Genomic DNA, 26,081 nt, shown 5'->3' with positions numbered 1-26,081 from the left:
CCCCGCGCCCGCCTCCTTTAAAGCAGCGGCCGTGAGGCGGGTCCGGAGAGCTGCGAGGGAGTGAAACACGCATAAAGTCGGGTAAAGTACACACAAACCGGGGTAAAACACGCGGAAACTCGGATAACACGCACACACAAACCAGGGTAAAACACGCAGGAACCCAGGTAAAACACGCATAAAGCCGGGTTAAACGTGCACAAACCCAGAAAGAACACGCACAGACCCGGGTAGGACACGCACGAAGCCGGGTAAGACACGCACGAAGCCGGGTAAGACACGCACGAAGCCGGGTAAGACACAGACTCGAGTAAAACACACAGAAAACCGAGTTAAACGCACACAAACTCGGGTAGAACACGCACAGACTCCCCCGTGAGCCACGCTGGAGTCGTGAGGTGAATGTGCGAAGGTCTGAGCAGGGAGGGCTCAGAGCAGGGACCGGGCTCTGCTCCCTGGCCCAGCAGTGGCACAGGAGGAACGGGCAGGAACTGATGCCCGGGAAGTTCCACCTGAGCACGAGGAAGAACTTCTTCCCTGAGAGTGCCCGAGCCCTGGGACTGATTGTCCAGACAGGCTGTGGAGTCTCCTTCACTGAAGATATTCCAGAAATCTGCTGTTTGCTTATTTTAACAGACGTGTCTGACCTCTCTGTGCTTTCTCTGGGTGCCTTGGGCATCATTAGCTATTCCCCAAGTCAGATGTACACAGCTTGAAAATACAGAGCAATAACTGGCTAACAAAAAAAAGAACAACCTTCTTAAGAACCCACTGGATTAACCTTCTAAGAACCCACTGGATTCGGCATTAGTGTGTCTCTACCCCTTGACAAAGCACCTGAAGTCTGCTGGCCAAAGAAGCATCAAGAAAGCTGTGGGCATCCACTCAGGGTCACTGCTCTGTTGGTGTGGTGGCACTGGCAACTCACTAGAGGTCACTGGGCTTTGCTCATTTCAGGATTGTGTAACTTTCCACTGTGGTATTTTTCCTCTTGAATCCTTGTGTTGCTAATAGTGCTTGTCTCAACAACCCTACCTCTATTTCTAATTTTCCTGTTGTCTTTCTACAGACGCGGCTCTGTCTCACGGTTTAACAGCTCCCTCCGAAGGCTGGGCCAAAGTGATGCAGCCAATCCTGGCATCCAGGCTGGGCTTTCTCCTCAGCTGGTGGCTGAGCTCCTCAAGGAGGGAGGTTAGTGACAGCACAGGGTGGGATCTGCTTTTTGGTGCCTCAGTGTCTTTTGATCATAATTGTGGTATTAGGCTAAGCTGGAATTTACTTGCACCTTGGCCTAAGAGACTGCAGGCAGCAGCAAGGAGAAGCCCTTGTGACAAAGCTCAGAGCCACAGCCAGGCTTGCCAGGGTCACTGGGAGTGTCACTGCTGTGTGCCAAGGCTGAGAGAACTGCTGTGTTCTGCTCTGCTTAATAAACCAGTGCTATTAATGAGCATTTGACAGTTTCATCAAAAACGTGTCAGTTTGAGATATCAGAAGGTTTTTAAAGTACTGAGAATCTGTTTCTTGCTTAAGTATGTGAAAATCTGATTCTGCATATACAGATTGCAGAGAATTATATAACATCTTTAAATAGGCAGAGAAAAAGGTTTTATTGTTGTTAAATATTTGTTCTTCAGTTAGAGCAATATTTCCATATGATATTCTAAAATGTTTGTCACATTTTATGGGTGTCAGTAATCCATTTGAACAAAATAAAAAAGCAGTTCAGTAGTTTGTAATGACAATTGGTGAGCAGTTTCTGTTCCATCCATAGGCTGGGTGGTGGGGTGAGTTATTTAATTCTCTAAGAAAAGCAAATATTTTTCCCAAGATAAGTTAATTGCCAAAAGACAAGGTGTTACAACCTTACCAGAACTTACAGTGGATAAATTTTTGTCCACTTAATTTTTATGGAAGAATCGTGTGGCCTTCTCATTAAAATAACCAGCACATGAATCCTAGCACCACAAAGATCTGCCAGTTATTAATTATTAATCAGCAAACTAAAAATAAATGCATAAAATAATTTCTCCTCCTCTGCTAATTTTGAAATAGACAAGTGTTCTCCTTCTTCTTGCAAACAAGGCACAGTGATTACAGTCACCTTTTTTAAGAATATTTATTGCTTTTGTACAGTAGTGCCTCTGGTAGCGCCTCTGAGCCCCTGGCATTTGTTAGGGTGCTGTTTCACTGTTTCAGAATTGGATGAGAGGTTCTCAGCTTCCTCTGAAATCCGAGAAATTTTGCTGTGTTTTACAAATACTTCTAGATGAGAAATTTTAAAAACCTCAGCTGTACCTTTGTCATAATCTGTATAGTCATACTATCCTCAAAAATTTGCTTCAAGTGTTGAAGTAAAATGTCCTTTGTCCCAAACTTGTGAACAATGTATAATTTGTTTTAATTACTGGCAACATACTACAATAGCATATGGTTTATTTTCTGCGACTTATCTGATAATGAAAACATTCTTGGGTAATGATAGAACTGCAAATGCTATTAACCCAATTTTTTAAATGCCTTATTTAGTTTTCTCTTCATAGTTTTATGATAGTTTGTCTCCATTTACTTCTACTGAACATCTGAACTGAAAATATAGTTATTTTGCTGAATGCCTGACAAGAAAGTAGAATAGTTTTTGCCACCCTTCTCAATTAAAGTTATCTGAGTTATGGACAGATTCCTTCTAGTGCAATATTTATAGAAAAGCATCCATCCTCTCAGTTAAAGTCTCAGCCTTACAGAGCCTTTGGGAGAGGTGTATTTCCAGTTTAGACAAGTCTTTTCAGAGCCAGGCCGTGCTCCAGGCCCGGTGTTACATCAGAGGTGAACGAAGCTGGGGCCGGGCCCCCGCACGTGGGTGCCCATCCCACTGCTCTCTGGGGCTGAGCTGCACCCGGTGACACTCGGTGACACCCGGTGACACTCGGTGACACGTGGCCCTGCCTGTGCGGGCCGCAGAGATACACGTGCGATCATTTGTGTTTTTGTTTTGGCTCCGCAAACAAATGAGCGAGTGTTTGTGTGCACGGGCGGCAGGAGCACACCTGGGGCGCTTGAGAAAGTCCCTCCTTGTCCCGGGTCCCTTCCTATCGATCCTGCCCAGGAGTTCCCGGGCTGCAGCCAGCTCTGCCCCATGCCGCAGTTTCCTGCAATGGTGACATCATGCCGGGATGGGGATGCGAGACGTGTCTAATATTTCATAGACTGCGACACAGAAACCTGTCCTTGGTCGGGAAAAGGGCACTTTGGGCTAAAGATGTTGTACTGGCGTTAAAAATAGATAGCGGCGCTGTCTCGCTGCTAGCTGTTGCAGCAGAGGGCTTTTGAATTGAGAAAAAAAAAAAAGGATTAATGTAAAGCTTTTCCTCTTTTTAGATAATTTTAAGGTCACTCACGCCTTTAAAATTACGGGGCGTGCTGGTTTACACGCTTAACATCTCAGAAGATGCGGAGCCTTGTGCGTGTGACTGTAGGGCACTCAACATGGACGGGGGGTGTTTAGCAAGGCAGACGGGGAACAGGAATGGGAACGGGAACAGGAATGGAAAGGAAATAAGAATGAGATCAGGAACGGCAATAAGAACCAGACCGGCACCGGCCGCGGCCGCCGCCCCCCGGCGCCTTTTGAAAGTCACCAAAGTTTCCGAAGCGCGTTCCGGCGGCGCTGATTGGCCGAGCGCTCCGCCGCACGTGACCGGCAGCCAATGGGGCTGCGGCGCCGGCCGGGCCGGGAGCGGCGGTGCGGGCTCGGCGGGAGCGCGGTGAGAGCCCGGCACGGCCCAGGGCAGTGGGACCGGGACGGGACCGGGGGAGACAGGGGACCCGGGACAAGGGACCCTGGCCGGCTGCAGCCCCGCGCGGACCTGAACCTCCTTCTGCTTCGGGACTTGCTCGTGCGGGCGCAGGTGGGGCGGGGAGCGGAGCGTGGGAGCCGTGCCCGCTGGTTTAGCCCCACCCGGGAATGGGACCGGGGAGCGCTGCCCCGCTGAACTCTTGGCTTGCAGCTGGAGCCACCAAGGTCAGGCGTTCCAGCGCAGAACAGTGTACGGTTTCCTCAGGAATCACTGGAAAGTTGGAAGTTTGGGAGCTGGGCTGGTTACTGAGGAGGGGAGGGCTTTGCTGAATTCAGCCTTTTGGTAGAGAAGCCCCGGAGAAGCCGATAACTCTTTTCTGTGCTGGCTGTGGGATTCTGTGGTAATCCTGGTGCTCCCGTGACCTCTCCCTTTTCTTTCTCTTTTGTGGTGATTTTCTTTTGTATGGCTTAAACAAAAGAAAACAGGCCCATGTGTTACAGGAGGACCCTTTCAAGGGGAATATTTTAAGCAAATCTGAATTTCAAAGGATGGGAAAGCTACTTTTCGGGAGCAAAGAGCTGGTTTGTTTTGGTTTACATTTAGGAAAATAACGTCTAATAGGAGGTTCATCATCTCTGTCATGGATAATTCAGTAGTATTTGTGGTACGGTTTCACTTTTTTATTACAATATGAATTTCCTTGACTTGGACCATTAGGCATTGCTACAAAAGTAGGCCAACATTGTTCACCGAACTAAATGTTTTGTGAAGAAAAAAGTTCAGTATCGGGGTCGTTTTGAGTTCTTTGTTCTAGGACTGAAACAATCTAAGTTGGGGCCCTCATGAGTTTGGGTGAATTCAGACTGATTCCCAAACTGAAGTTCTTTCGATAATTTTGTGTGTTGTTTTTCTTGATGCTTGCTTTTTCCTGAGGAATTTTGCAATTCTGCTCTCGCTGGTATAAAATTGTTTTCCGCAACGTTTATGCTGCCGTGTTTTATTGCAAAATTCCAGTCCCCACCCATGATCGCTTCCACTTCCTGCATGATGTGGAGCTTTGTAATGCCTGTGACCAGCGCTTGTGCTGCCTGCACCGGGCAGGAAGCCTGGCCAGATGTCTTTTCTGGCTTCATGTGTGCGAAAATAAGCAAGGTGCAGCCAGTGTGTGCCTCTTACAGACTCTGACTTTCTCTCCTCGTTTTTTTCACCTTTTCCAGTGTTTAAAAAAGCATCTCTAAAACTTCCTTTACCCCCCTTTGCTCTCCCTGCTTTTGTAGTGAGCCCAGACAACGAGGAGTTCCTGATTAATTTCTCTTCAGGCATTTTGCATGTTGTCTCCAAGCTGTTAAAAATCAAGGGGAGAAAGCAGCAGGGGAAAACCAGTCATAGCCCTACCCTTTCTAGGGCAGTTTAACAAGACTTACATGGCTTGTATTTGCACTCTTCTTAGACAAATTTCAGGAAAAAAAAGTTTAAAAAGCTTTAATACTTTGTCTCAAACTTGGAAGTTTTCTTTTCAGTTTCAGTTTGTATTTTTCATGTTTGGTTAGTTTGAAAATCCCAGCTTAGTTTGAGCTAAGATGTAGTGCAGGGAAGGAAAGTAACAGGTCTTCCTTGAATGTTGCAGCAAAAAACATGTGCCTGTGGCACAGGACATAGCAATGGCTGTAGAATAAGTACAGGTCTACTGTCCTTCCTTTTGAATTGAGGAAAAAAAAAAAGGATTAATGTAAAGCTTTTCCTCTTTTAGATAATTTTAAGGTCAAATCAGGTGTTTGCAGTTGAACAATTAATTTTAAATTATAAGTACTATTTAGTAATGTTGACCACGAAGCAGAGCGAGCTCTTAATGGATGAATCCTCATTGGGCCCACACCATAATCTCATGGTGACAAAGACATCCCTGGCACTGAGGGGTGCAGCCCCTTTGTGCTCTCTGAATGTTCACGGGGTTCTCTTGGATTGTGTGGATCAGTTAAGGAAAGTTATTCTCCTTGCAGCCCTACAATCTCAAAAAATGCCAATTACTACAGTTCTTCCAAAGTGTAATACAAAAACTCAGGAGCCAGATCTGAGCATATTGAAGATTTTGAAGGTGATGGAAGCTGTCTTTTGGTTCCAAAGGGTTTTTTGAAAGCTTTTCAGAACAAGATGTCTTGCAGTTCATCTTTATCTTTCCTGAATTATTTTTGGTTTTTTTTTTTTTTTTTTTTCAATTCAATTTCAATTATCTGTCCAAACACAGATATTTGATTTATTATAATGCTTGTGTCAGAAAAAATCCTTTTTGGATTTTTTTTCTTCACAAGTGTGCTGCAAGGATCAGTATGTGTGCTCACAGTGTACACAGTGCCTTGAGCAGAAGGACATGCTTATTAACATCAAAGGCACTTTCAGTTCACTTAAAAATAACAGAGGAGATGTGACATAAACTATCCTAGGTCAAGAATGTTAATTGTGCTTGGTCATGAGTTTCTTTTTAATGGGCAAGAGTACTATTTGGAAAATCACTCCTTACTCACACTCCTTTTCCTCTTTTTTTGCTCAGTGCATTCTTCAGCCTTGAGACCTTATGCTGGAAATGTATCAACACATTATACAGTGCTTTTGTTTGTTTGAAGGAACACACAGCTTTGGCTAAGGAACATTTTGTGTCAAACTCAGTTATAAAAGTTAAGGCTTAGTAACTTTTCTCCTGACCTGGCAACTCCCCTTTTAAAGAACACAGTAATTTCTGTGAGTGTGTTGCTGATACTGTGCACTGAGGTATGCAGGCACAGCCCCACTCAGCTGTGACGCTGCTTACTCCTTGCTCAATAATCTGGTAATTACTTGGGCTGTGAAGAGGAACTGGGCTTTGTGGCATTGCTTGGGTATGTAAGAATTGGGCTTTAGATTGCCAGACTGTTTTGAGTGCTTTTGTCCGTAGTAGAGGTAAGAGCTACTTGGGTTTGTCTCAGTAGTTACTAAGTAGGTGGCTGTTACTCAATCCTGTTTATACCAGATAATTTTTGGAGAGGAAAGTCTTGACAGAGGTTAAAGAGATTTTCTTTTGTGGAGTTCAATAGATGTGCAGTGTATGCACATTTTCTTTAGCTAAGACATGCTGCTCAGAGGGTCTACTCCAGCATTTTATGAGTATCATAAATAAGAGTAGAAGACAGGGCTGACATCTAAGTGATGTCTTCAGCCATCCCTTCTTCTTTGTTCCATCAGAATTACCTCTAGGAAATGTTTTGCTCAGCAGAACTGGAATTGAAATTTGGTAGAACTTTGGAACTTGGTGTTTCTTCAGTCATTAGATTTCCATGATGCAGTTTTGTGACAACTGTCACTGTCCTGAATTGTTCAATTCCACCTCTATTTGCTGTCCTTGATCTTATTTGGTTTCTTATTTGGTATCAATTTGGTTAAATTGATAATGTCTGAGTGGAATCTTTGCCTCACCCAGGGCTGGACATGGGCAGATTATGCAGAACATTAGGTTTGATGTTTCTCCATTGTCAAGACTAACTAGTATGAAATGATATTTGTTGCTGACCCGTTTAACAGAGTGTCATGCACATCACAGGGCATTTATTTTATTTAATTGTAGGGTTTAGATACTTAAGTCCTCAAGTGGGAGTGACCAGCTTAAGGGACTTGATTCCCCTGTGGCTCTTTAGTGTGTCATTCCCATTTGGGACTGTGTCCTGTGACTGGGTTTGTGCTGGCACAGGGACAACTGGATTGTCTGGATTGCTGATATCTTAACTGCATACCTATCCCAGCCAGTGGTATCCTGCTAATACCTCTGGGTAGCTTTTACCCTCCCTTCTCCCATGGCTCTCTGAGGTATCCAGATATCTTGTAGCTATACTTGGATTTTGAGAGTTCATGTTTAAAGTTGGGTAGCTTTGTCTGTGTTCACCTAGGAAGAAATTTTTCACCTGCCCAGCAGTTAAGTCCACAAAAAACTTATGTATTCCTTTAAATGTTAACTCAAGAAATCAGAGTCTTGAGTACCTAATCTGTGTCTCTTTGAAGTTTCTCTTTAATTTCATGGTTGCTGAATTGCAGTGTGTTGGGTGCTGAAGTTGTGCCTGAGTCTTCCTTCCCTTGTGTTCTCTGTGCACTGGCGCAGTTGCAGCTCAGGTTTGGGGTTTGTGTACATAGAGGTGCCAAAGGTGCTCACTGCTGGGAGTGTGGTGTAAGCCTGCAGCAGCTTTGGGAGAACTGGGGAGATTTAGCAGGAATTCTCTCACATTGATGGTCTGTCTGACAGAGTCCTATCGAGGCTGGGCTTTAGATTGGTCTCTAGGAGAGCAGTGACTGTGTGGGAGGAGGGGTGTTCTGCTCTGCAGCAAGGAGGGTGAGGCTGCTCACTGCCTGAGTTCTCACACTTGACCCTGTTCTATTTCAGGGGGGAAAATGAAACAGGAGTTTTAGACTTTGAGGACTCATTATGGAAGACTCAGAAGGACATCACTTCAGCTCAGTGGAAGAGGAAACCAAATACTGGAAGGAGTTGGCTATGAAATACAAGCAATGGTAAGGCAGTGGCTTCATTCCTCCAAGTGGTTGGATAAGGTGCACAACACTTAATGCAAAAACACAGCTCTTTCATTGCTGCTTGTTTAACTTGTTGGAGGATTGTTTCAATAGAATTGTTCAAGAAAATAAAACACTTCCTTTCATCTTTCTCTCTCTCCTTCACTTTTTGTTATTAATCAATAACAGCTTTCTTTATATTTCCAAATAAATAATAGAATTAAATAATGGAGTAAATAATAAATAAATAAAATGTGAGATGGCAGTGGACGATTGACAAACTAAAGAGATTCCACATATCCTCAACATCTAGAGTGTGAAAACAGATTCTGGGGTTTTTCTGTTTATTTGGACTTCTTTTATTTCTTTACCAGTTTGCTATGGGGTTCCCATGCATGGCAGGGAAACGTTTGCATGTTTCTCTCTTCCTGTTGAATACAGAGAAGGGCATATAGCCTTCTGTGCTCAAGAGCAATGTTGTTTTTACCTTCAGTGTACAAGAGGTGTTGTTTCCATTGTTCATGATGATGAGTTCTGCTGCTGGAATTTCTCTCCAGTGCTGAGAATACCCAGGAGGAGCTGCGTGAGTTCCAAGAGGGGAGCCGGGAGTACGAAGCTGAGCTGGAGGCTCAGCTGCAGCAAACAGAGTCCAGGAACAGAGACCTCCTGTCAGAAAACAACCGCCTGAGGATGGAGCTGGAGTCAGTGAAGGTCAGAGCTGCTGGCCCACGTGGGCTGCACATCCTCAGGGCAGGGGGGAGCAGGGCAGGTGTTTGCAGACTCTGCCCCGTGGTGTCACCTCAGCATTGCAGAAAAATGGATCAGAAGACTGCAGAAAGGAAAGCCTTGAAAAGTAAAGAAATGTCAGCCTGTTGTCTGCTCTGAGGATTCTGTGTTCCTTGGTAGTGTTCCTGGAGCCCTGTTCACAGGTTGTGGCTGTGTGTCAGGATAGATTTCAGATGGGAGAGAATTGTCCACAGTGGAGTGGAGACTGAGTGTGAACACAAGAGAGCTGCTGTTCTTTTCCTTCTTCCATCTATTTAGTGCTTTTGTTCATAGCTTTCTTGCTGTCTGCATCATGCAGTCACAGATAATATTGCAGAACAATCAAAGTACAAACACTGCAGCTGTGTTTTTGCATTACGTAAGGAAACTCAGTTTAAAACCCTTTTTACATAGTTGTGTATTTATTATCTGACATTTCAGATAAGCTGGGAAGCAGCAGCTGGTGGGTAACACATAGAATTGAGAGTCATAAAACAGTTTCAGTCCTGGTTTTGTTATTGAATCTCTCTGTCCTTAGGGAAAAATGAATTTTTCTTTTTGCACTTGGTTAGCATTCTGTGAAAATAAGAACCAGCAGAAAGGCATTAACTTCCAGAACTATAAAACATAAAGAATATGAACTTATTGAGATGGGGCTTCTAAACACAGTGGCTAAGGAACAATGAAGCTATCTAGAGTATGAAGAGTGATGAGATGGTGCTGTGCTGATTGACAGGTTCAGGAAATACTGGTAAGTTCTCTTAAACTTGGAAAAAAATCACTGAAATTGGTGTGACTTTTTAAAGTTTGAATTTTACCTTTTGTTTACAGATGAGTTACAGTCACCCAAGAAATACTACACTGTGTTTTGTAGGGCTAGCTCAATCTCTGTGGAAGCAGAGATTAATGTAATTACACTTCTTCTATTCAATTGGATGCAATAATAAGCTAATGGGAGTGAAGGTATTTGTATAAGTGATTAATCACTGGATGAATCCAGATTTGCAATGCCTTTTGTTTAAACTGTTGTCCAAATTACTGTCTTAAGGAAGTACTCTTCTGTTCCAGGCAGAAGTCCTGTCACTCTAGCACTAGCTTAGCCATTTCCTCCACTCCCTGCTTTTTGATAGCAAGACTTCCAAGACTTGTTTCATTGTATTTATGTTGCTTTAATCCTTGTTCTTGTTGTAGCACCTTAGAAATGTTAGATGTTCTGCATGTTGTATGCAGTATTGGTCTGCTGTTCCAGGTAGCCACATAAACCCATGGAAGCTGATGGGCTTAGGGAGAAGACAAAAATTTTAAAAATAAAACCCATAGTTCATTTAATAGAGGAGTGTGTAGATGATTTTCTTTCTCTAGAGTAGCTGGGATGAGAGGAAAGGCCAGTGAACCAGGCAAAACAGTGAGGAATGAAAATAGTAGGAAGCAATACAGAGCCTCAAAAAGTGGAGGGTAGCCATATTTTAGAAAATCTGAAATAATTCTTCACAGTAGATAACTTTCTTAAAATACATTCTGCTTGAAATAAACCATTCAACAATTGGCTATTCATGCAGCCTGAAAACTGCAGTAACAGCCTGCAGTGAAGGAACAGAGCCACCATTGAGGGCCAGATCAGCTGATAGTTTATTACAATTGGCTAAAAACAAAGACTCAGACCTTGCAGTTCTGGTCTTTTATCTGAATCAATTCAAGAGCAAAGCATTAATCTCATGAAGCTATTGAGGAGCAGTGTTAACTGAGCCCATCAAGGCTTGGGATCTGCATCTAGGTCAGCACCAGTGAACTTTGCCAGGCCCACACAGCTTGTGGCTCTGAGCTGACCAGCCCAGTGTGTGTGCCTGCTCCCCCTCAGAAATCAGAGCTCACACTACCTAAAACTGATGGGAATGGTGTTTTGCAGGGTTAGTTTAGAGAGTCCTGAGAAACTAACTGAAAGTCATCTGCCTTTTGGAGCTTAGAGGCTCTTAACTGTGTTTCAGAGGTTTGGAATTACAGCAGTGTCACCACACTGCAGTCAAATACGGATTTCTTAGTTCAGGATGGATATCTCTTTCCCTCTTCCTTGTCTATGCATTTCATGTGCTAAAATAGCTGTCTTCACATTATCATTCACACTAGACTACTTGCCATGGCTTTCAAATTCCAGTGCATGGATTTGTTTCCAGTGACTTCAAGTGTTTTGTACTTGAATTCTGTCTGGAGAGCACTTCAGGAATGTTGCTTACCCAGCAATCTTGGAATTTCCAAAAAAACCTCTGGCATGTTGAAGTGGTCTGGTAGCAAGGTGGTTGAGTATAAAGCAATTTAATAGTGTGCTCTGGAGCTTTCCTTGTCACATGGGAAAGCTTTCCCATGTCACATACTGTGGAACTAACTCCACATTTAGTGGCAGTGCAGGAGAGAGATCTGATGTGGCAGCTAAGATTTCCTCCCTGCCTATGTCTGTCTTAAATGTACCCTTGTATGTGTGGTGTAGAGGGAGGCAGAGTTTGGTTTAGGTTCCCAAAAGTGTACTTGTACCTGAAATGTTCTAGAATTCTGAACCTGCTTTGGCCTAATAAAGCCACATGGACAGTGCAGAATCTTGCTGATTCCACAGCAGCATGTAACAGGGTCACACTTGGAATTTTTTTTTATTCTTCTTACTTTGGCTCTTAAATATTGCCTGCCTTCATATTAGGGTTGAAAATAAGTGGCTTCTCTTGTGTGCTTTGTGTATTGCTTAGAAACTGTGCTGAGTTGGGCTGTCTGGGAGAGGCAAGGAATGGCCTTGTGCTGTGAATGTTGGGAGCTGTTTCCCAGCACTTTTGTTTGATAAGGAGTGGTGGGAAGAGCTCTTGCTGCTGGCAGCCCAGAAATGTGTGAGCAATTGAATTTTTTGGCATTTTACCATACATAAAATGGTGTTTCTCAAAAATTTTCAGTGTCTGTCTCTGCCTTTCAAGGAGCTCAGACAATGCTGCAAAAAGAGAACATGTTGCTAAGTACCTGATGTGCTGTTTGATTTGCCTTTGAGTAGGAAAAGATTGAAATGCAGCATTCAGAAGGATACAGGCAAATCTCTGCACTGGAAGATGACTTGGCACAGACAAGAGCTATTAAAGAACAGCTTCAGAAATACATTCGAGAACTTGAGCAAGAAAATGATGATTTGGAAAGAGCAAAAAGGTGATCTGCTTTTTTTTCCGCCTCTCTTCTGTCCTGCAAGCATGGTGATTTACTGTGCTGTTTGTGGCACTGCTTGTTAGCATTGCCATTTTGGACTGTCACTTGTCTAATGGTTGTGTTGAAGAGATTTGTTGCAGATGGGCAATGTGATAACTTTTTTTTACCTCTTCTACTCCCTGACTGCACTCTTTCATATATTACAAGCTAAAAAAAAAATAATGAAACAAGGCAAACCAAACAAAAATGCAAGTGTCCATTTTTTTGTGAGAGAGGGAGTCCTTCTATCTTGAGTCCTCTGGTGGTGACACCTAATGCACTCTTTTTCAGAGCCACTATAATGTCCCTGGAGGATTTTGAGCAGCGTTTAAACCAGGCTATTGAAAGAAATGCTTTTCTGGAGAGTGAGCTGGATGAGAAAGAAAACCTGCTGGAGTCTGTGCAGCGCCTGAAAGATGAAGCTAGAGGTTAGACAGAAGTTATTTGGATCTTTTCCTTTCTCTTCCACTGCCTTGTAGCTGTTCAGTCCTCTCCATCTGCCTTAGAGCTGGGCTTTTAACTTTGCTTCTTTAAAACTTGGTATCTGAAATGTAGAAACAAGTAAGGAAACTGAAGAACATTCTGCCCCCTCCTTGAACTCCTGACATGATTCCAGAGCACTCACAGAAACAAAAGTCTGTTCCAGCCTTCTCCTAATCAGGGCTTCAGGGAGTTGGGCCAGTCCAGCTGGGGCATGTGCTGGTGTGGCTTCCCACGAAGGTCAGCTTTAATACACATTAACCTCATTGTTTCCTGGGCTGTGGGAAATGGAGCCAGTGAAGCACTAGTGGGGAAGTAAAAAAGGAGGGCTGTGACTGACTTTTGGTTGCCCTGGAATGCACTGGCTTTTTGCTATCTGTCAACAAGGCTGGGTGAGAAGAGAGAGACCCTGGAGCTGGATGAACATCTGTTTTCAGATCTTGGATTCTGTGCCCTTGAGTGGTATCCATAAACTACAGCCAGGCTGTGGGACAGAAGTGCTCTGTCCCTTGGCTAGATAATGATGTGGCTTCAATCTGGCCTCAGCTCAAATTTCCTTCATGTGGAAACCAGGATAGAAAAGGGTACAACAGATAGGATCTCAACCTGCAGGGAGCCAGAATGTAGCCAAGGTGTGCCAAGTTCAGATATGCCTGGAGTAATGTTTTACAAGGATAAGTGACATTACCTCACTTCCATGAAGAGAAAAATCTTTTGACAAAAGATGACCTTTTTTGGTTTTTATCTTGGTGACTGCATACTCCAGCACTTGCTTTGTGTTGCTTACTTCACAGATCTACGACAAGAGCTTGCAGTGCAGCAGAAACAGGAGAAGCCCAAAACACCAATGAGAGCTCCCCTGGAAGCAGAAAGAACAGACACTGCAGTTCAGGCCTCCTTATCTGTGCCCTCAACACCCGCAATGCGCCGCACACCCATCAGCCTTCCCACCCCTGGGACCTTTAGGAGAGGTGACTGGCAGGGAACCAGCTCACAAATACCATTTGATGCTCTTAGTTGATGCCATTTGATGCTATAGTTTGCTCCCTTCTTTTCATTCCTGCTTTAGCCACAGAATCCAGTGTGTAGTGTAGTGTCACCTAATGGTGACCAAATCACCATGGTCTCAGTATTCACAGACTGGGATTTTTTTGGAGTTTATTAATAGTCTGTTCATTTCCAATTGACTTGAACTGTCTGGAAATAATGAGGGATAGGATGAGCATTTGGGACTTTTTATTATTTCAGAACTGTCCCAGAGATGTTGGTCTGATTAGGGGAAAGGCTTTAAAAACATGGGTAATCTTTAATCGTGTTCCTTGAATCATCTTCTCTAAAGACAGTAGGGTCAATTTTTTATTTTTATTTTTTTTTCCATGAGTAACATATCCTTCTTTAACCTGCCCTGCAGGTCTTGAGGACAGTTATGGTGCAACCCCTCTCACACCAGCTGCAAGAATATCTGCACTTAATATTGTGGGAGACTTGCTGCGAAAAGTGGGGGTGAGTGATTACCTGCCAGGCAATGCTTTTGGAAAGCTGGAGCTCCTGGAAACTGCAGCCAGCACTACTGTTCAGAGGAGACTGAAAAGAGTCTCTTGCCCCCAGGTTAGCTAAGTGTGGCCTTGGTCTTGGTCTGGACTTCAAATGTTTCTGCCCAACCCCTAAACAAAAGTGGACCATGCTTGTTTTTCTAAGTTCTAATCCAGATAGGGATAAGATCTCCCTCTGTGAATTTCTGGAAGTGCAGGTACAGAAAAAATAAGTCAGCATGAGTAAATTGAGAATGGATCTGTTCCTGTGAAAGGCAGAGAAGTTAGCAGGCTGATACCTGCTGTCCAAAAGGCTTCTGGTGAAGTTTGTCTTAAGTGTCCAGTGGTCTTTTGAGTGAGGCCTAATGTCCTGCTAAGCTGTAGTTTGACATTTAAGGTAATGCTGGTGTTGGGAAGGTTATCCCATGACTGGTGTTACCCTCCTTGTGCCTTGGTGCTGTGTTGTTGCAAACATTTGTATGGGGCTTTGATGGGCTGAGCTGCAGAACTGATATGGCCAGAAAGCAATTCAATAAAGGTGGAGTGATCTAGAATGGGAGCATGTGATGGAGAATAAGATATCTGTGGCTCATTCCCTCTGGTGTACCACCTAATACATGGGTAGGAATGTAGCTCATATGAATGTTTAGTAATCTAAAAATTTATGCCTGTAAGAAAGATGTAAAAATCTCTCTGAGGAAAGTGAAGATTTTGTGTTCCTGCTGGTGAAGAGCATCAGCTCGCTAGAGAAACAGAGATTCATCTTTAGAGAGATGACTGTTCATCTCTTCACAAATTCAGAGCTCATGTGGCACTGGGGTCTAGCAGGTTCCTCTACTGGACAGCTCCCTCTTAAAGAAAGAAAAATACCCCAAACCCACACACTTCAGTGCCATTTTGGTGTGGCACTGCCATCTTCTGAAAGAGAATGGTCAGCCTGACACTCACCTTGTCTGTTTACTTCAGGCTTTGGAGTCCAAGCTTGCATCCTGCCGAAACTTTGTGTATGACCAGTCTCCAAACAGACCTTCAGTGTCCATGTACATGAACAGAGATGTCCTGGAAACACGCCTGAGTCCTCATCAGCCTCTGTGTGACACAGGGTGAGTGCTGGGCTCTGCTGGTGTCTTAGTGAGGCTGTTGATGTTGGAACTTAGGGACTGATATTTATTTGTTTTGGTAGAGACATTTTCAAAGTATGTGAAATTCAGTTATTCAGGATTATGAATTGAATGTTTCGGGTCAGTTTAAAATTCAGAGTCACTAGCTGCTGAAATTCAAGGACTAGCTGCAATCAAGTTTTGAATATTTCAAATCTGGAGCAAGTGCAAGATGTATTTTATTATAAATCAGTGTTTAAATAGGACAAAGTACAACAGTTCTTGCTTATTGGTTCAATTTATTTTATGCTTTATGTTCTTGCACAAGAGATGTCTCAGGAGTGTTATGGCATGTAGGGAGACTTCCCTTATCATAATTAAGATTCTCACTTGTGGGAGAACTGGAAAAAACTCGAATAGTGGGTCAACTGAGACTGCTTTAGAGTTGCTAAGATGTAATTTTAAGTAGCTGCTGACAAGAAATTACCTTACTCAATGTACACATTTCTCTGAATGTTTGAACCAGTTGTCTTTTGTTAATCAAAAGAAGAAAAATCGGCAAGGTTATTGCAAATTGCCATTCAGTGTCTGCTTAAACTCTGCCAATCCTGCACTGCACATTCTTTAGGTTCTGTGTTTAGGTAAGTGAAGTCTCTATAGTACACTTGGTTTCAGACTTAGTTATTTAGCCAGACCCTTGTGCTGGTTTGTCCTGGTACCCAGTGCCCAGTGGTGTTGTTTAGAAGGAATGTTCCATGCTGTACTTGCTCTCCTAGCCTGGGGAAAAACCTCATGAAAGCTTCTGCAAGAAAGCCTCATATATTTACATATGCATGAGCTGATTATCTGTCTGCTGCTGCAATGCTAAACTGAAATTCTAGCACCTGTAAAAGATAGTGTTCATTCCTCAGAGGGAAATGGAGCCCTGTGTTACAGTGAAAGCTCAGCCCAGTTAAGGAATGAGTTGATGCAGTGCTCAGAGTGCTGTTCTCTCATCTCAGCTGAGTGGTTTGTTCTGGAGGTGAGCAGTTATTCTGAGCATGGTTACACTGAGAGAGAAATGCCCTGACTGCAGTTTTGCACTTGCAGGTTGGTGAAACGCCTGGAGTTTGGAACGCGGCCGTCACACGTTCCAGGACCCGTGAGCCATCCCTCACAAAGTGTTGTCAAGATGCTGCTATGAAAAGCCTGGCTGGCTTTGGGAAAGGAGAAGAAATGTGTATTTCAAACTTTAGTTTTAAAGAGAGTATCAATGAGCAAGAAGACAGCAGTGTCAGGGTAGGTGACAGCTGAACAAGCAGTCACAATTGGCAGTGGCTTCCAGCGTGGCCTCTGGGCAAGTTCTGTGGGTGACAAGGTGTGACAAAGCAATGCTGACTGTGTGAGTGCAGGACTGGGAATTCCTTCCTGCATCAGCTACTGTAAATAGCTCCTTGAAGGTTGCTTCTTTTGACACTACCAAAGCAATTGTCCTGCCTACAACACAGCAATATTCACTATGCAGCTCCTCAGCCTTTGGCTTTTGGTGTTAATACACCACCAGTTCTGGCTGGAACTCTGCTTTCTACCATGGGTGTTGTGTGCTGCAGTCACCCAAATTAAAGAGCTGTTTTTATGTGGTGAAAGGTGTATTTCTGCAGGGAAGCTGCTCAGCTCCCCATGGGATGTTTGCTGACCAGAATGTTGCTGCACAAAAACCTGCCTCTGTAGTGGCAAGATGTTTCTTTAAGCAATGATTTCTCATTCAGAACAGGTCATGGTTAAAGGTGAGATATGTCTAGTGCTGAGAGTGCTCAGGAGATCCCAGAGCTAATAGCATGCATACTTTTATTATTTTTTTTTAAACCCCATAGTGGCTTATAAAGCCTGGTGGTTGTAGGAGGCCAAACCTGATCAAGTTTCTAGTTCTAACATCTTGATAGGAGGGTTTTACTGCTTTACAAACCTCCCTTCACTAAGGTGCCTTGGGTGTTAGTGATTTTTTATTTTTCTATATGAGTATATCAGCTGTTACTAGTTTAGAAATGCTTTTTTAACCTGAAAAGCCCTTTATGCTAGAGAACTGTATATGGGGTTTTTAAAATAATTTTACCCCCTGTAGAATATTACTGCATTTATTTTTTAAATGGAGTAGATTCATTCCCAGTGTTAATGTATTTTATGGAAGCCTGTACTTGCAAAAGTAACCATGACTAAACAATTTTTATGGAATTTTTTTGTGGCAGGGGATGGAGAGAGCTTACTTGACAAAAGAATACATAAATGGGTTTGATGTTTTGGGTTTTTTTTTGTTTTGTTTGTTTGTTTTTTAAGGAAATGCTGTGAAAAGAGTCACTGAGGCATCTATTTCTCTAGAATATGTAAATCACAGATGATTTTCATTTCTCAGTCCACCTATGAAGTTGGTTAAACTGGGGAGTAGAATAAAGCTTATTTTGAATTTGAGTTGTTGATGCATTTTGAGTTTTTTGGCAAGTTATTGCTGTGGTTTATACATGTTCAATTTGCTGGTTCTGCTCCAAGCATTGGTGCTTAAGACCATTTAATATGAAGTCTGACTTGCTTGTCTTCTTGTTCCCACCCATGCAGGCTCACAGAGTGTGTTGACAACCAGCTCTTGAGCATCTTTACAGCTCTGTGCCTGATCAAGCAGTGATCAAGTCTTATCCAGTAACTCCTAACCCTCTCTGCTCAGCTTGTCATCTTTATTGCTCTAAATGGATTCTTCCTTTACTTTTTCATGAGGAGAGAGAATTCTCTGGGTGCTGGTTCTGCTGGCTGAATGGTGCCAAGTCTGAATCCCCAGTTCATGATCTCTGCACTTGTGAAACAATGCTAGATTTAGAAGATGATGGCTTTAGCTGTCAAGGTGGATGTTTGTGCATGATTTGCTCTCCCTGTAGTCACACTGCTTAAGGTTCACTTGCTGTTCAATCAAAGGCATCAAGTGAGTTCTCTGCACTGGATCTAGAGTGATTTTGTATCCTGCTTTGCTGTGCATGGCTCCCTACTGCCCCAGTGTGACCACAGAGCTGCTGCTCTCTGAAAGTGCTTGAGCTACAAGGGTTTGTGGTAGGTCCTGGTAGCTCCCAAGAGTAGGTTGTGGTCTTGCTGGAGTGCTCCAAAAATAAAAAGTAACTGCATGCTGATCTCTTAGTACAGAATATCTTGGCTTGGATCCCTGCATCACTGTCCCTGCTGCTGTTTCTAATGGTTTCAGCTTGCTCTGGAGGCTTGGCTGGAAATATTTCTGCATATAACACACGTCAGAGGATGGGTTCATTGCCCACAGACAGACAGGTAGGGCCCCCACTGCTTTCCAGCTCCTGCCCCTGAATGCTGTCAGTCTCTGCAGGTCCTGTGCTTGTCAACCATTGGATGCATCCCAGGGCACCTCAGCACTGTGTGTTCCTGAGGGAATCAAACCTGTTCCCTGTGGTTATGCCATTTTACTTCCGACTCAGACTTTTTTGTATCTCTTCAAAAGCATTACTTTGAAGAAAATCAGGGTTTTGTTCTAATGATTAACTAGATGAACTTTTGTAAGAAGTATTTTGGTTTTAGAGAAGCTCTGCTGCATCCCCCCTTCCCTTCAAATGACACCTGTACACCAGAATAGTGGAGTCATTTTTATAGCCTTTTATTAGTGTGTAAGCACATCCATGGTGCATATAAAACTGTAACAGTTGACTTAATTTGAACAAATGATATTTTTCAGTAAGTGATTAAAAAGGCACTTCCACCTTGTGAATTGTGCATCAGGGGTGTAGTAACCAGGAGAAAACCCTATATTAATTGAATACTCAAAACAAAATGAAAGTTTAAGAAAAGATTAACTGACCAATGCCTTTTTTTCCCCTGCAACAATCTCACAAATCCTCTGTAGACTGTTAAAAATCCCCACCTTTTCAAATATGCTTCATGGTACGAAAAGTTTTGGAGTACTTTTAGTGTCAATCTATACATTGGAGACAAGGCAGTTGTGCTTTTATCTGTCAGAGGAGTGGGTGTGTGTGACCTTGACACTAAGAGTAGACTTATACAGTGCTAAATATCGTCCTCCCTCCCTCCCCTTGCTGCAGTGCAATTTTTGAAGCGTGTTTATTCACTGGCTTTTGTTCCATTGAAATCTCCATCTCTTGCATCCATTTCGTCATCGCCTCCATCTGTTGCATTCTCAATTACTCTTCTGCCTCCAGATCTACGGGGTGGGGCAAAAGATGTTGGCTCATTTCCCCTCCTGCAGTAAGAGGGGAGAAAAATAGAGAAAAGAAAATCAGGTGCTAGATCATTTGGAATCCTCACAAATAAGTAGAGTTTTGTAACAGGACCTGTGGGGCTGATGGTTCTAAATGCAGAAAAGCCAAGAGCTGTGGGCCTCTAATTCCACTTTCTGTCCGGTAGCTTGTAATTTGTGAACAGGCTGAGACTCCCAATTGCTTGGAAATTAGATTGGTTTCCTGTTCTTGTGCTTCTGTCTTTGTCCTCCTCTAAACATCAGCCCCAAATCATCCCCACTCTTCCCCTCATTTCATTTTTTCCCCTAAGGGAACTGCAACTGAAGGTACTTGAAAGGAGTGAAAAAGGGACTGCTCACACACCACAGCAGAGGAGTGTCCCTCCTGTCCCTCTGGAGGAGCAAGCAGAGCAATTTGTACAGAATTTCTGCCCACCAGTTCCTGCAGGCCTGGGGCAGTGCTGTGGATGGCAGCAGACATTTCTGAGCCCACAGTGCATAGGCTGCACTGGTCAGAGCACCACAGGTGCTGTGACAGGTGTGACACCCAGGTTCTCAGTCACTCCAGTCTCTTTCCCAGCAGAGAGAGGAAAGAGTCATTGCTTTGGAACTGTTGTAACCCAGGGACTGATGTTTAGCAGTGCAAGTGTCCTACAGGAAATGCTTTTCCCACTTTATCCCCTTTTCCTCTCCCATCTCCCTCCCATCCCCATATATTTCACTGGCACATCCCAAGGCAGGGACACTTTGGTCCTCAAGGTTAATTTTTGGGGAGGTGTGAGCAAGTGAGACTGACAATGGGGTTTGTCCCATGGCCTCCATTGCTAATGTGCTGTAAAGCATTTCAGTTTTGTGACATGGCCTCTCACTTGCCCCTCATTAAGCAAACCTTTGTAAAGGCTTGAGACCACAGATATAAGCAATAAAATAAATTCATGATTACTGGATATTGTGCCAAAAATACTAATTTGGTGCTAAATAGATCCGAGACTGCACTTTTGGGTACAGCAATCATGCCTAAATATTTAAAGGCTTGTCTTGTCCTTGCAAAAGACTAAGCCAGTGCCCTTTCTGAAGCAGCTATTCAAGGCAGAAGTTCAGTCTTCCATGAGGGAAGAGAGAGGAACATTGGCTGGACTAACTTAGTTCAGAGGCACGAATCCGCATTTCCAAGATGGAAATGTGACATGTAGTCTGTTTTCCATAATTCTGCCCTTAAACTTACTTCAGTGTGAGCAGGCAATTAGCTAGCTAATAAAGCTTCATGTAAGACCTGCTGGCATTTCACCATGGTTGTGTTCTGGTGCTGATGGCATGTGTTGAACACAGGGGTGTGTCATTTCTGTCCTGGTGTGTGCTTGGCAGGGTCTAACAGCAGGGTCTCTTATTTTACAGCAGTAGAGATTTGTTATTATTTGGCAAATAAGTTCTAATTAGGTTAATAAATTTGTTAATTCTTGTTAACAAAGGAAGAGCTCTCCACCCCCTTGGACTTGTGTTGTCTGTAGACTTGGTTATCCACAAGTCATTTTTGCTTCAGTAATTCACTGAAGTGCTGTGAGAGAACATGGGACTGGAGGGAATAACAGCAAGACTCTCACCAAATTGTGCCCTACAGTTTTGGCTACAAAGTGAACTCCTTATCATACACTAACTACTTTTTAAACTGTTGCAGTATGCATAAACTTACCAGTTCTTTAAACTGGTATTGGCCCTGTGGATAAACCCTTTTGTTTCTATCTGTTCCTCTTCAAGAAGTTTATGTGTTTGATAACATTCAGGTGGTCGTTGGTATTAGTACCTTTAGAACAGTGTGTGTATCTGGGATGAGCCTTCAGCACCAGTGTTTGCTCAGCACCTCTGTATTTAGTCTGCCTTTGAACTGGTGCTACTGGAGTGTGCTTGAGTAACAGTCTGACTGGAAATATTAGGCTGACTAAAAGGCACATGCAAGGACAAGACATCATCTTTAAATATTTGTGTATTCACAGCAAAATCCAGCATATGTAAAATAGAAAGTATACAAATATTACAAGGCAATAGCTCTTAATTTTTTGCAGTGCACGTATTATTCCTGTGTCCAGAGAATGTGCTAATAAGTATAAAATAATGCTGTGCTAGGTTACAGTGTCAGCTTTAATGTCTGTGTCCGTGCTCTATGTTGTAATACAGTAAACAAGCAATTCAATGTCTGTAAAATAGCTCTAAAAGCCTCAGTAATAACTCTCTGTAAGCAATGCAGGCACAGAGTGCTATGTAATGAAAGGCAAGACTTTCTCTTTTGTCTGTGATTGTGTGGTGTGTGATAAATCACATGCAAGTAAGGTCTTCCCAAATCTCAGGTGCATTAGATGGGCTCTTACCTTAGGTCAGCATTACAGTAGGCACAAGAAATACTGTGAAATTCTAATGACATGCTGTGACACTCCATATTCATTAGTCCTTTTAATCAATTTTACTAATCAATGGTGTATTTTATTTGAAAAAAATTTAATTTTTGTAGCAGTGCACAAAGATGATGTGCAAAAAAATTCATGCAAAAAAAAAATCAGAGTACTTGCTTAGGTACTCTGGTGGTAGAGCTTGTGAGAATGCAACGTTGGTAAGTCTATGTCAGTACATAACCTACTTGTAAGACAGATGTATCACTGATGAACAGCTGATGGTAGCTAAATTATTGTAATATTTGTCTTTTTTGATAAAACAGATTAATGTCAAGATATCCAAGCCTTCACAGTTTGCAGAAACCTCACATAATTTTAACCAGGGCCAAAGAAAATGGAAATTTGTGCAATACAAGCTAGCTGCAAAGTTGAAGGCATGGTACCTGCTTAGTCATGCGAAGGTTCCTGTGTCCCTCTGAAACAGAGATAAAGAGTCCTGGGCAGTTAAACTAGGCACATGGTCATGATCAGAGGTAGGTAATTACTTTTAAATAATTAAACAAAGTACATTACAGCCAATTACATTACATTTAGATAAAACAAAAATAGCTATATAGTGTTCTGTGTAAAAGGGCTGGACAGAGCCACTGCTTCATAAAGCAGCCAGGAGCATGTAACTACCCAAGGTGGTGCTAGTGGAAAAGGCTGCTGCATCCATAACCCTTCACTTTGAAGGGAATCCACATCCAGGAATGCTGAAGCATGCTACTGGTAAGTAGTCTGGCAAACTACTTTGAGAACACAGGTAGACAGGTTCTTGTTTATCATCTGATGTACTGTTGTCTTAGGTAGAAGGCAAAATTTTGTGTAGTGATACAGATAGAGCAATTTCTTTATAACTCAAGTCAGCCTCTTTATTTCAGAGAGCTCATGTTTTCAAACCCAGTGAGTGCAGAACTCAGGGATGTAGCTGACTGATCACAGCTTTATCTTTTTCCCATGCAGTTTTAACAAGAAAATGCAAAGGGATGTTTTGATCTTTTCCTTGATCTGATGACATTGAATCCCATAGTGGTGAAGTCCAAAGAGACTTTGGAATAAGATTAATTTAATTTGCTTTGCTTTTTACTGCCTGTGATGTCCAAGACTGTTCACAGTCGTTATGTGTGAGTTGTGCATGTGTGAAAGTGTGAAAAGCACAAGCATTTCTATACTTTTGTGACTGCTTCTGTACAAATAGATACAGCCATTATATAAGGGGTGTTTTCAAGCCTAATTCTGTTCCAATTGAAGCCAGAAGGATTTTGATTAGAGAAGAGTAAGGCCTATGCCATGTTATCACAATTCGTCTCAGCTGAAATCCTGAGGCTGCTGCAGTCTATGAAATGCACTTCACTCCTGACTTGGGCCTTTTGTTCTGAGTGCCAAGCTAACACAAGGAGTGAGTAACTCGCAGCATTAGCAGTGCCTGTTCCTCACCTGACAGATTTTTTTCCACTTTTGTTGTTCAGCTCTAAATTTCAAGGTTGTCAGTGAGCGGGAAGGGCTATCCCAAACAAGGGTACTCTACCTGAGCTTGCTCTTTAGTGCTGCAACCTCCCTGCCCAGGGCTTCATTGCTCTCATTGGCTTCATCCAGCTCCCTCTGCAGCTTCCTGCGGTTGGCGTTGATGCGCTGGGACTCTTCCTCAGCCTCCTCCAGCTGCCTTTTCAGCTGCTTGAGCCGTACGTTGCCCTTCTCGGCCTAAAGGGAGATTTCAGAGTAATGCTTTAATTTGTAATACTTTATATTCCTTGTTTTTAATTTCATGTTTCCATTGGGAGTTGTACTGAAACATGGCCCAAATCAAAGATGGAAGGTTATAGCCTGAAAATAACTTGGCTTTGTGGGAATTCATTTTGCTGATAGCTACTGTATTCAGACATAAACTCTTGTTTCTTTTTCTGCATATTCCTCTCTCTGCTTTTGGCTTGCAGATGGATTTGCAGTAGATAAAGTTAAAATTTTAATGTAAAATCTGTTCAGCATCTCTATTCATGTTGCACCAAGGGTGTTGTGCACAGTCCTGTATATTGCTGTGCAGTCAGACTGTAGATTGTATCTGGCTGATTAACAAGGACTTGTGCTTTGGCACTTTATGTAGCATGGCGAATTATATTGTCCCATCTTTTAGTAATGGACTTTAGCTCTCTCAGCATAGAATCCGAGCATACAGTCTGCTTTCCAGAAGGGCATTTGCTTGAGGCACAACATGGAATCTTCCTTTCTTAGGACAAAACCTAAAACCTCCTGTGCCCTCAATTAAGACCCTTGTGACATGGTCTGTACCTGATCTTTGTACTGCTCTGCTTGCTTCCTCTCGTCCTCCACCTGCAGCAGTGCATCCTTCAGCTTCTTGTCCTTCTGGCGCAGCGTCTTGGCCGCTGCCTGCTTGTCTCTGCAATGACAGGGCAGTGTTTGGTGATGTGGAAGCTTTGTGCTCTCCACCTGCCTTGGGCTTGTGGTTCATGAAATCAGCACCAAGGACCCCTATGTTAAAGGTCTTACTGAATTTAACAGGTGAATTTGAATTCTAAGGAAAACTTTAATGCATATTCTTCTGAGCAAAACAGAACCAAATATTTGTCTTTGCTGTATGCTAGAAGTGCTCCAGATGTGTTCTGAAACACAAGGTGATTTCCTGAAGGAATAATCCAACAATGGCACAATGTGTTATGGCAATTAATCTAGCAGAGTCATAGGGCAGTTACTCTAAAATGTAGGGGAGCAGATCCTTGCCTATGGTACCAGTAGAACTTTTCAGCAATAAAAAATGGGTCTTAATCAGAAACTGTAGCAACTCCAGTTACTTGCCATATGTCTCAGAAATGTTAAGTGAGAGACTTTACCAAGTTTAGTGCACTGAGAGCCTGCTGACACAAATCCTGCTTGCCTTTGCTTATTTTCTGTCTCATTAACTGGAACAATAAATGGACAGTGGTGCCTTTGGGAGACCAGTACCTGGCTTCCTGTTCCAATTGCTCTTCGAGAGAAGCAATTTTGGCCTCCAGAGCAGCAATTGTGGCTTTGAATTTGTTCTTCACAGCTCCCTCCATCTCCTGCAGCTTGCTCTTTAGCTCTTTGTTCTGCCTCTCCAGTTGCTGCCGAGCGTTTTCGTTCTTCTGTGCAGTTGAGCGCTCTGTTGCCAGCTCATTGTTCAGCTGCTCTGCCTGCAAGGAGGGAAGGGATGCTCTCACAAGTGTTGCATGCTTTCAGACAAATGACAGGTGGCAATTTGGTAAGGCAATGCTCCAGATATTCAGAACCACAAGCTTTTGCTGGAATATGAACAGAAAGTGCCATGTGCTGGAATGAGCTGTACCTGCTGTACTGCTTTCCTCATGCGGTCACCCATTGCCTCTATGTTGCCTTGCTCCTCTTCCAGCTCTTCCTCCAGTTGAGCAATTCTTGCCTCCAGGCGCCGTTTCTCATCCTGAAGGCTTGTCCTGGAAATTTAAATTTGAAAAGTGAGTAGTTCTGGCTCTGACCATATGTTATGATTGTATTGTGAACTGCCAATAATTCAGAAAAGAACTAGATATTTCAATGGAAGTAGTCATATGTGTGCATGTTGTCTTGTCAAGGGCAGATGGCTGTTGGGAACAGAGCAAAACTTCTCTTGGCAGCATTAGCAGCACATTCAGAGCCTTGTGTGTAATTTGGTGTATTCCTACCTTCCAGAGGCAGCGCTTGCAAGTTCCTCTGCCATCTCATCTTTCTCCTGGTCTGCTTGTTTGCGAGCCCTTTCTGCAGCAGCCAGGTCCTAGAGAAATGGAAAAAGCAGCATAGTAAGGAAATGAGTAAATGTTCAAATAGTTATAGCATGATTCAGAGGACTGTAAATTTTCTAAAGCTGGTATGAGATGGGTTGTCTTGTTAACAGAATAAATTCTTGTCATGTCATAAATCCTAGGGAAGTACAATGAAATGCACTTTATCCAGCCTGTCAGCGGGTTTCTATTTTATTTGTTTTAGTCACAAGATGGCCATTTAATACAGGTAGGAATAAT

The 26,081-nt window shown here is 43.0% G+C and overlaps 2 protein-coding genes across 6 annotated transcripts in view; one reads left to right on the top strand and one right to left on the bottom strand.

Annotated features, from left to right (window-relative positions):
• Positions 1-10: 10 nt before the first annotated feature.
• NDE1 (nudE neurodevelopment protein 1) lies at positions 11-17,856 on the top strand. 5 transcript variants are annotated; one of them, XM_054643568.2, is made up of 10 exons: positions 11-81; positions 1,070-1,191; positions 8,197-8,324; positions 8,882-9,035; positions 12,115-12,263; positions 12,591-12,727; positions 13,574-13,750; positions 14,191-14,282; positions 15,278-15,414; positions 16,501-17,856. In XM_054643568.2, the coding sequence occupies exons 3-10, from the start codon at positions 8,239-8,241 to the stop codon at positions 16,592-16,594; spliced, it is 1,026 nt and encodes a 341-aa protein (XP_054499543.2). In that variant the 5' UTR covers positions 11-81; positions 1,070-1,191; positions 8,197-8,238; the 3' UTR covers positions 16,595-17,856. The 5 variants fall into 5 exon arrangements, with proteins under 5 accessions (XP_054499543.2, XP_077043096.1, XP_054499546.2 ...); XM_077186981.1 differs by lacking the exons at positions 11-81; positions 1,070-1,191 and adding an exon at positions 3,673-3,761; XM_054643571.2 differs by lacking the exons at positions 11-81; positions 1,070-1,191 and adding an exon at positions 3,768-3,905.
• Positions 17,857-19,035: 1,179 nt separating this feature from the next.
• Positions 19,036-26,081, bottom strand: part of MYH11 (myosin heavy chain 11) — a 53,669-nt gene continuing 46,623 nt past the window's right edge. The window contains exons 37-42 of the mRNA XM_077186956.1: positions 25,746-25,834; positions 25,394-25,517; positions 25,033-25,241; positions 24,361-24,469; positions 23,603-23,775; positions 19,036-19,651 (exon numbers count right to left, since the gene is read on the bottom strand). Coding sequence (XP_077043071.1) covers positions 19,513-19,651; positions 23,603-23,775; positions 24,361-24,469; positions 25,033-25,241; positions 25,394-25,517; positions 25,746-25,834 — 843 coding nt within the window. The 3' untranslated portion in view covers positions 19,036-19,512. The remainder of the gene's footprint in view (positions 19,652-23,602; positions 23,776-24,360; positions 24,470-25,032; positions 25,242-25,393; positions 25,518-25,745; positions 25,835-26,081) is intronic.

This window comes from Agelaius phoeniceus, chromosome 16 (genome assembly GCF_051311805.1).
Source record: "Agelaius phoeniceus isolate bAgePho1 chromosome 16, bAgePho1.hap1, whole genome shotgun sequence".
In the NCBI taxonomy this organism is placed as follows: domain Eukaryota; kingdom Metazoa; phylum Chordata; class Aves; order Passeriformes; family Icteridae; genus Agelaius; species Agelaius phoeniceus.
This window is presented reverse-complemented; position numbering and strand designations above follow the sequence as displayed.

Bases quoted from the DNA above. Each gene is read 5' to 3' on its own strand.
- NDE1 (XM_054643568.2), top strand. From the start codon at position 8,239: ATGGAAGACTCAGAAGGACATCACTTCAGCTCAGTGGAAGAGGAAACC. The intron at 12,728-13,573 runs GTTAGACAGAAG...CTTACTTCACAG, and splicing joins CCTGAAAGATGAAGCTAGAG to ATCTACGACAAGAGCTTGCA. The intron at 15,415-16,500 runs GTGAGTGCTGGG...TTGCACTTGCAG, and splicing joins CAGCCTCTGTGTGACACAGG to GTTGGTGAAACGCCTGGAGT.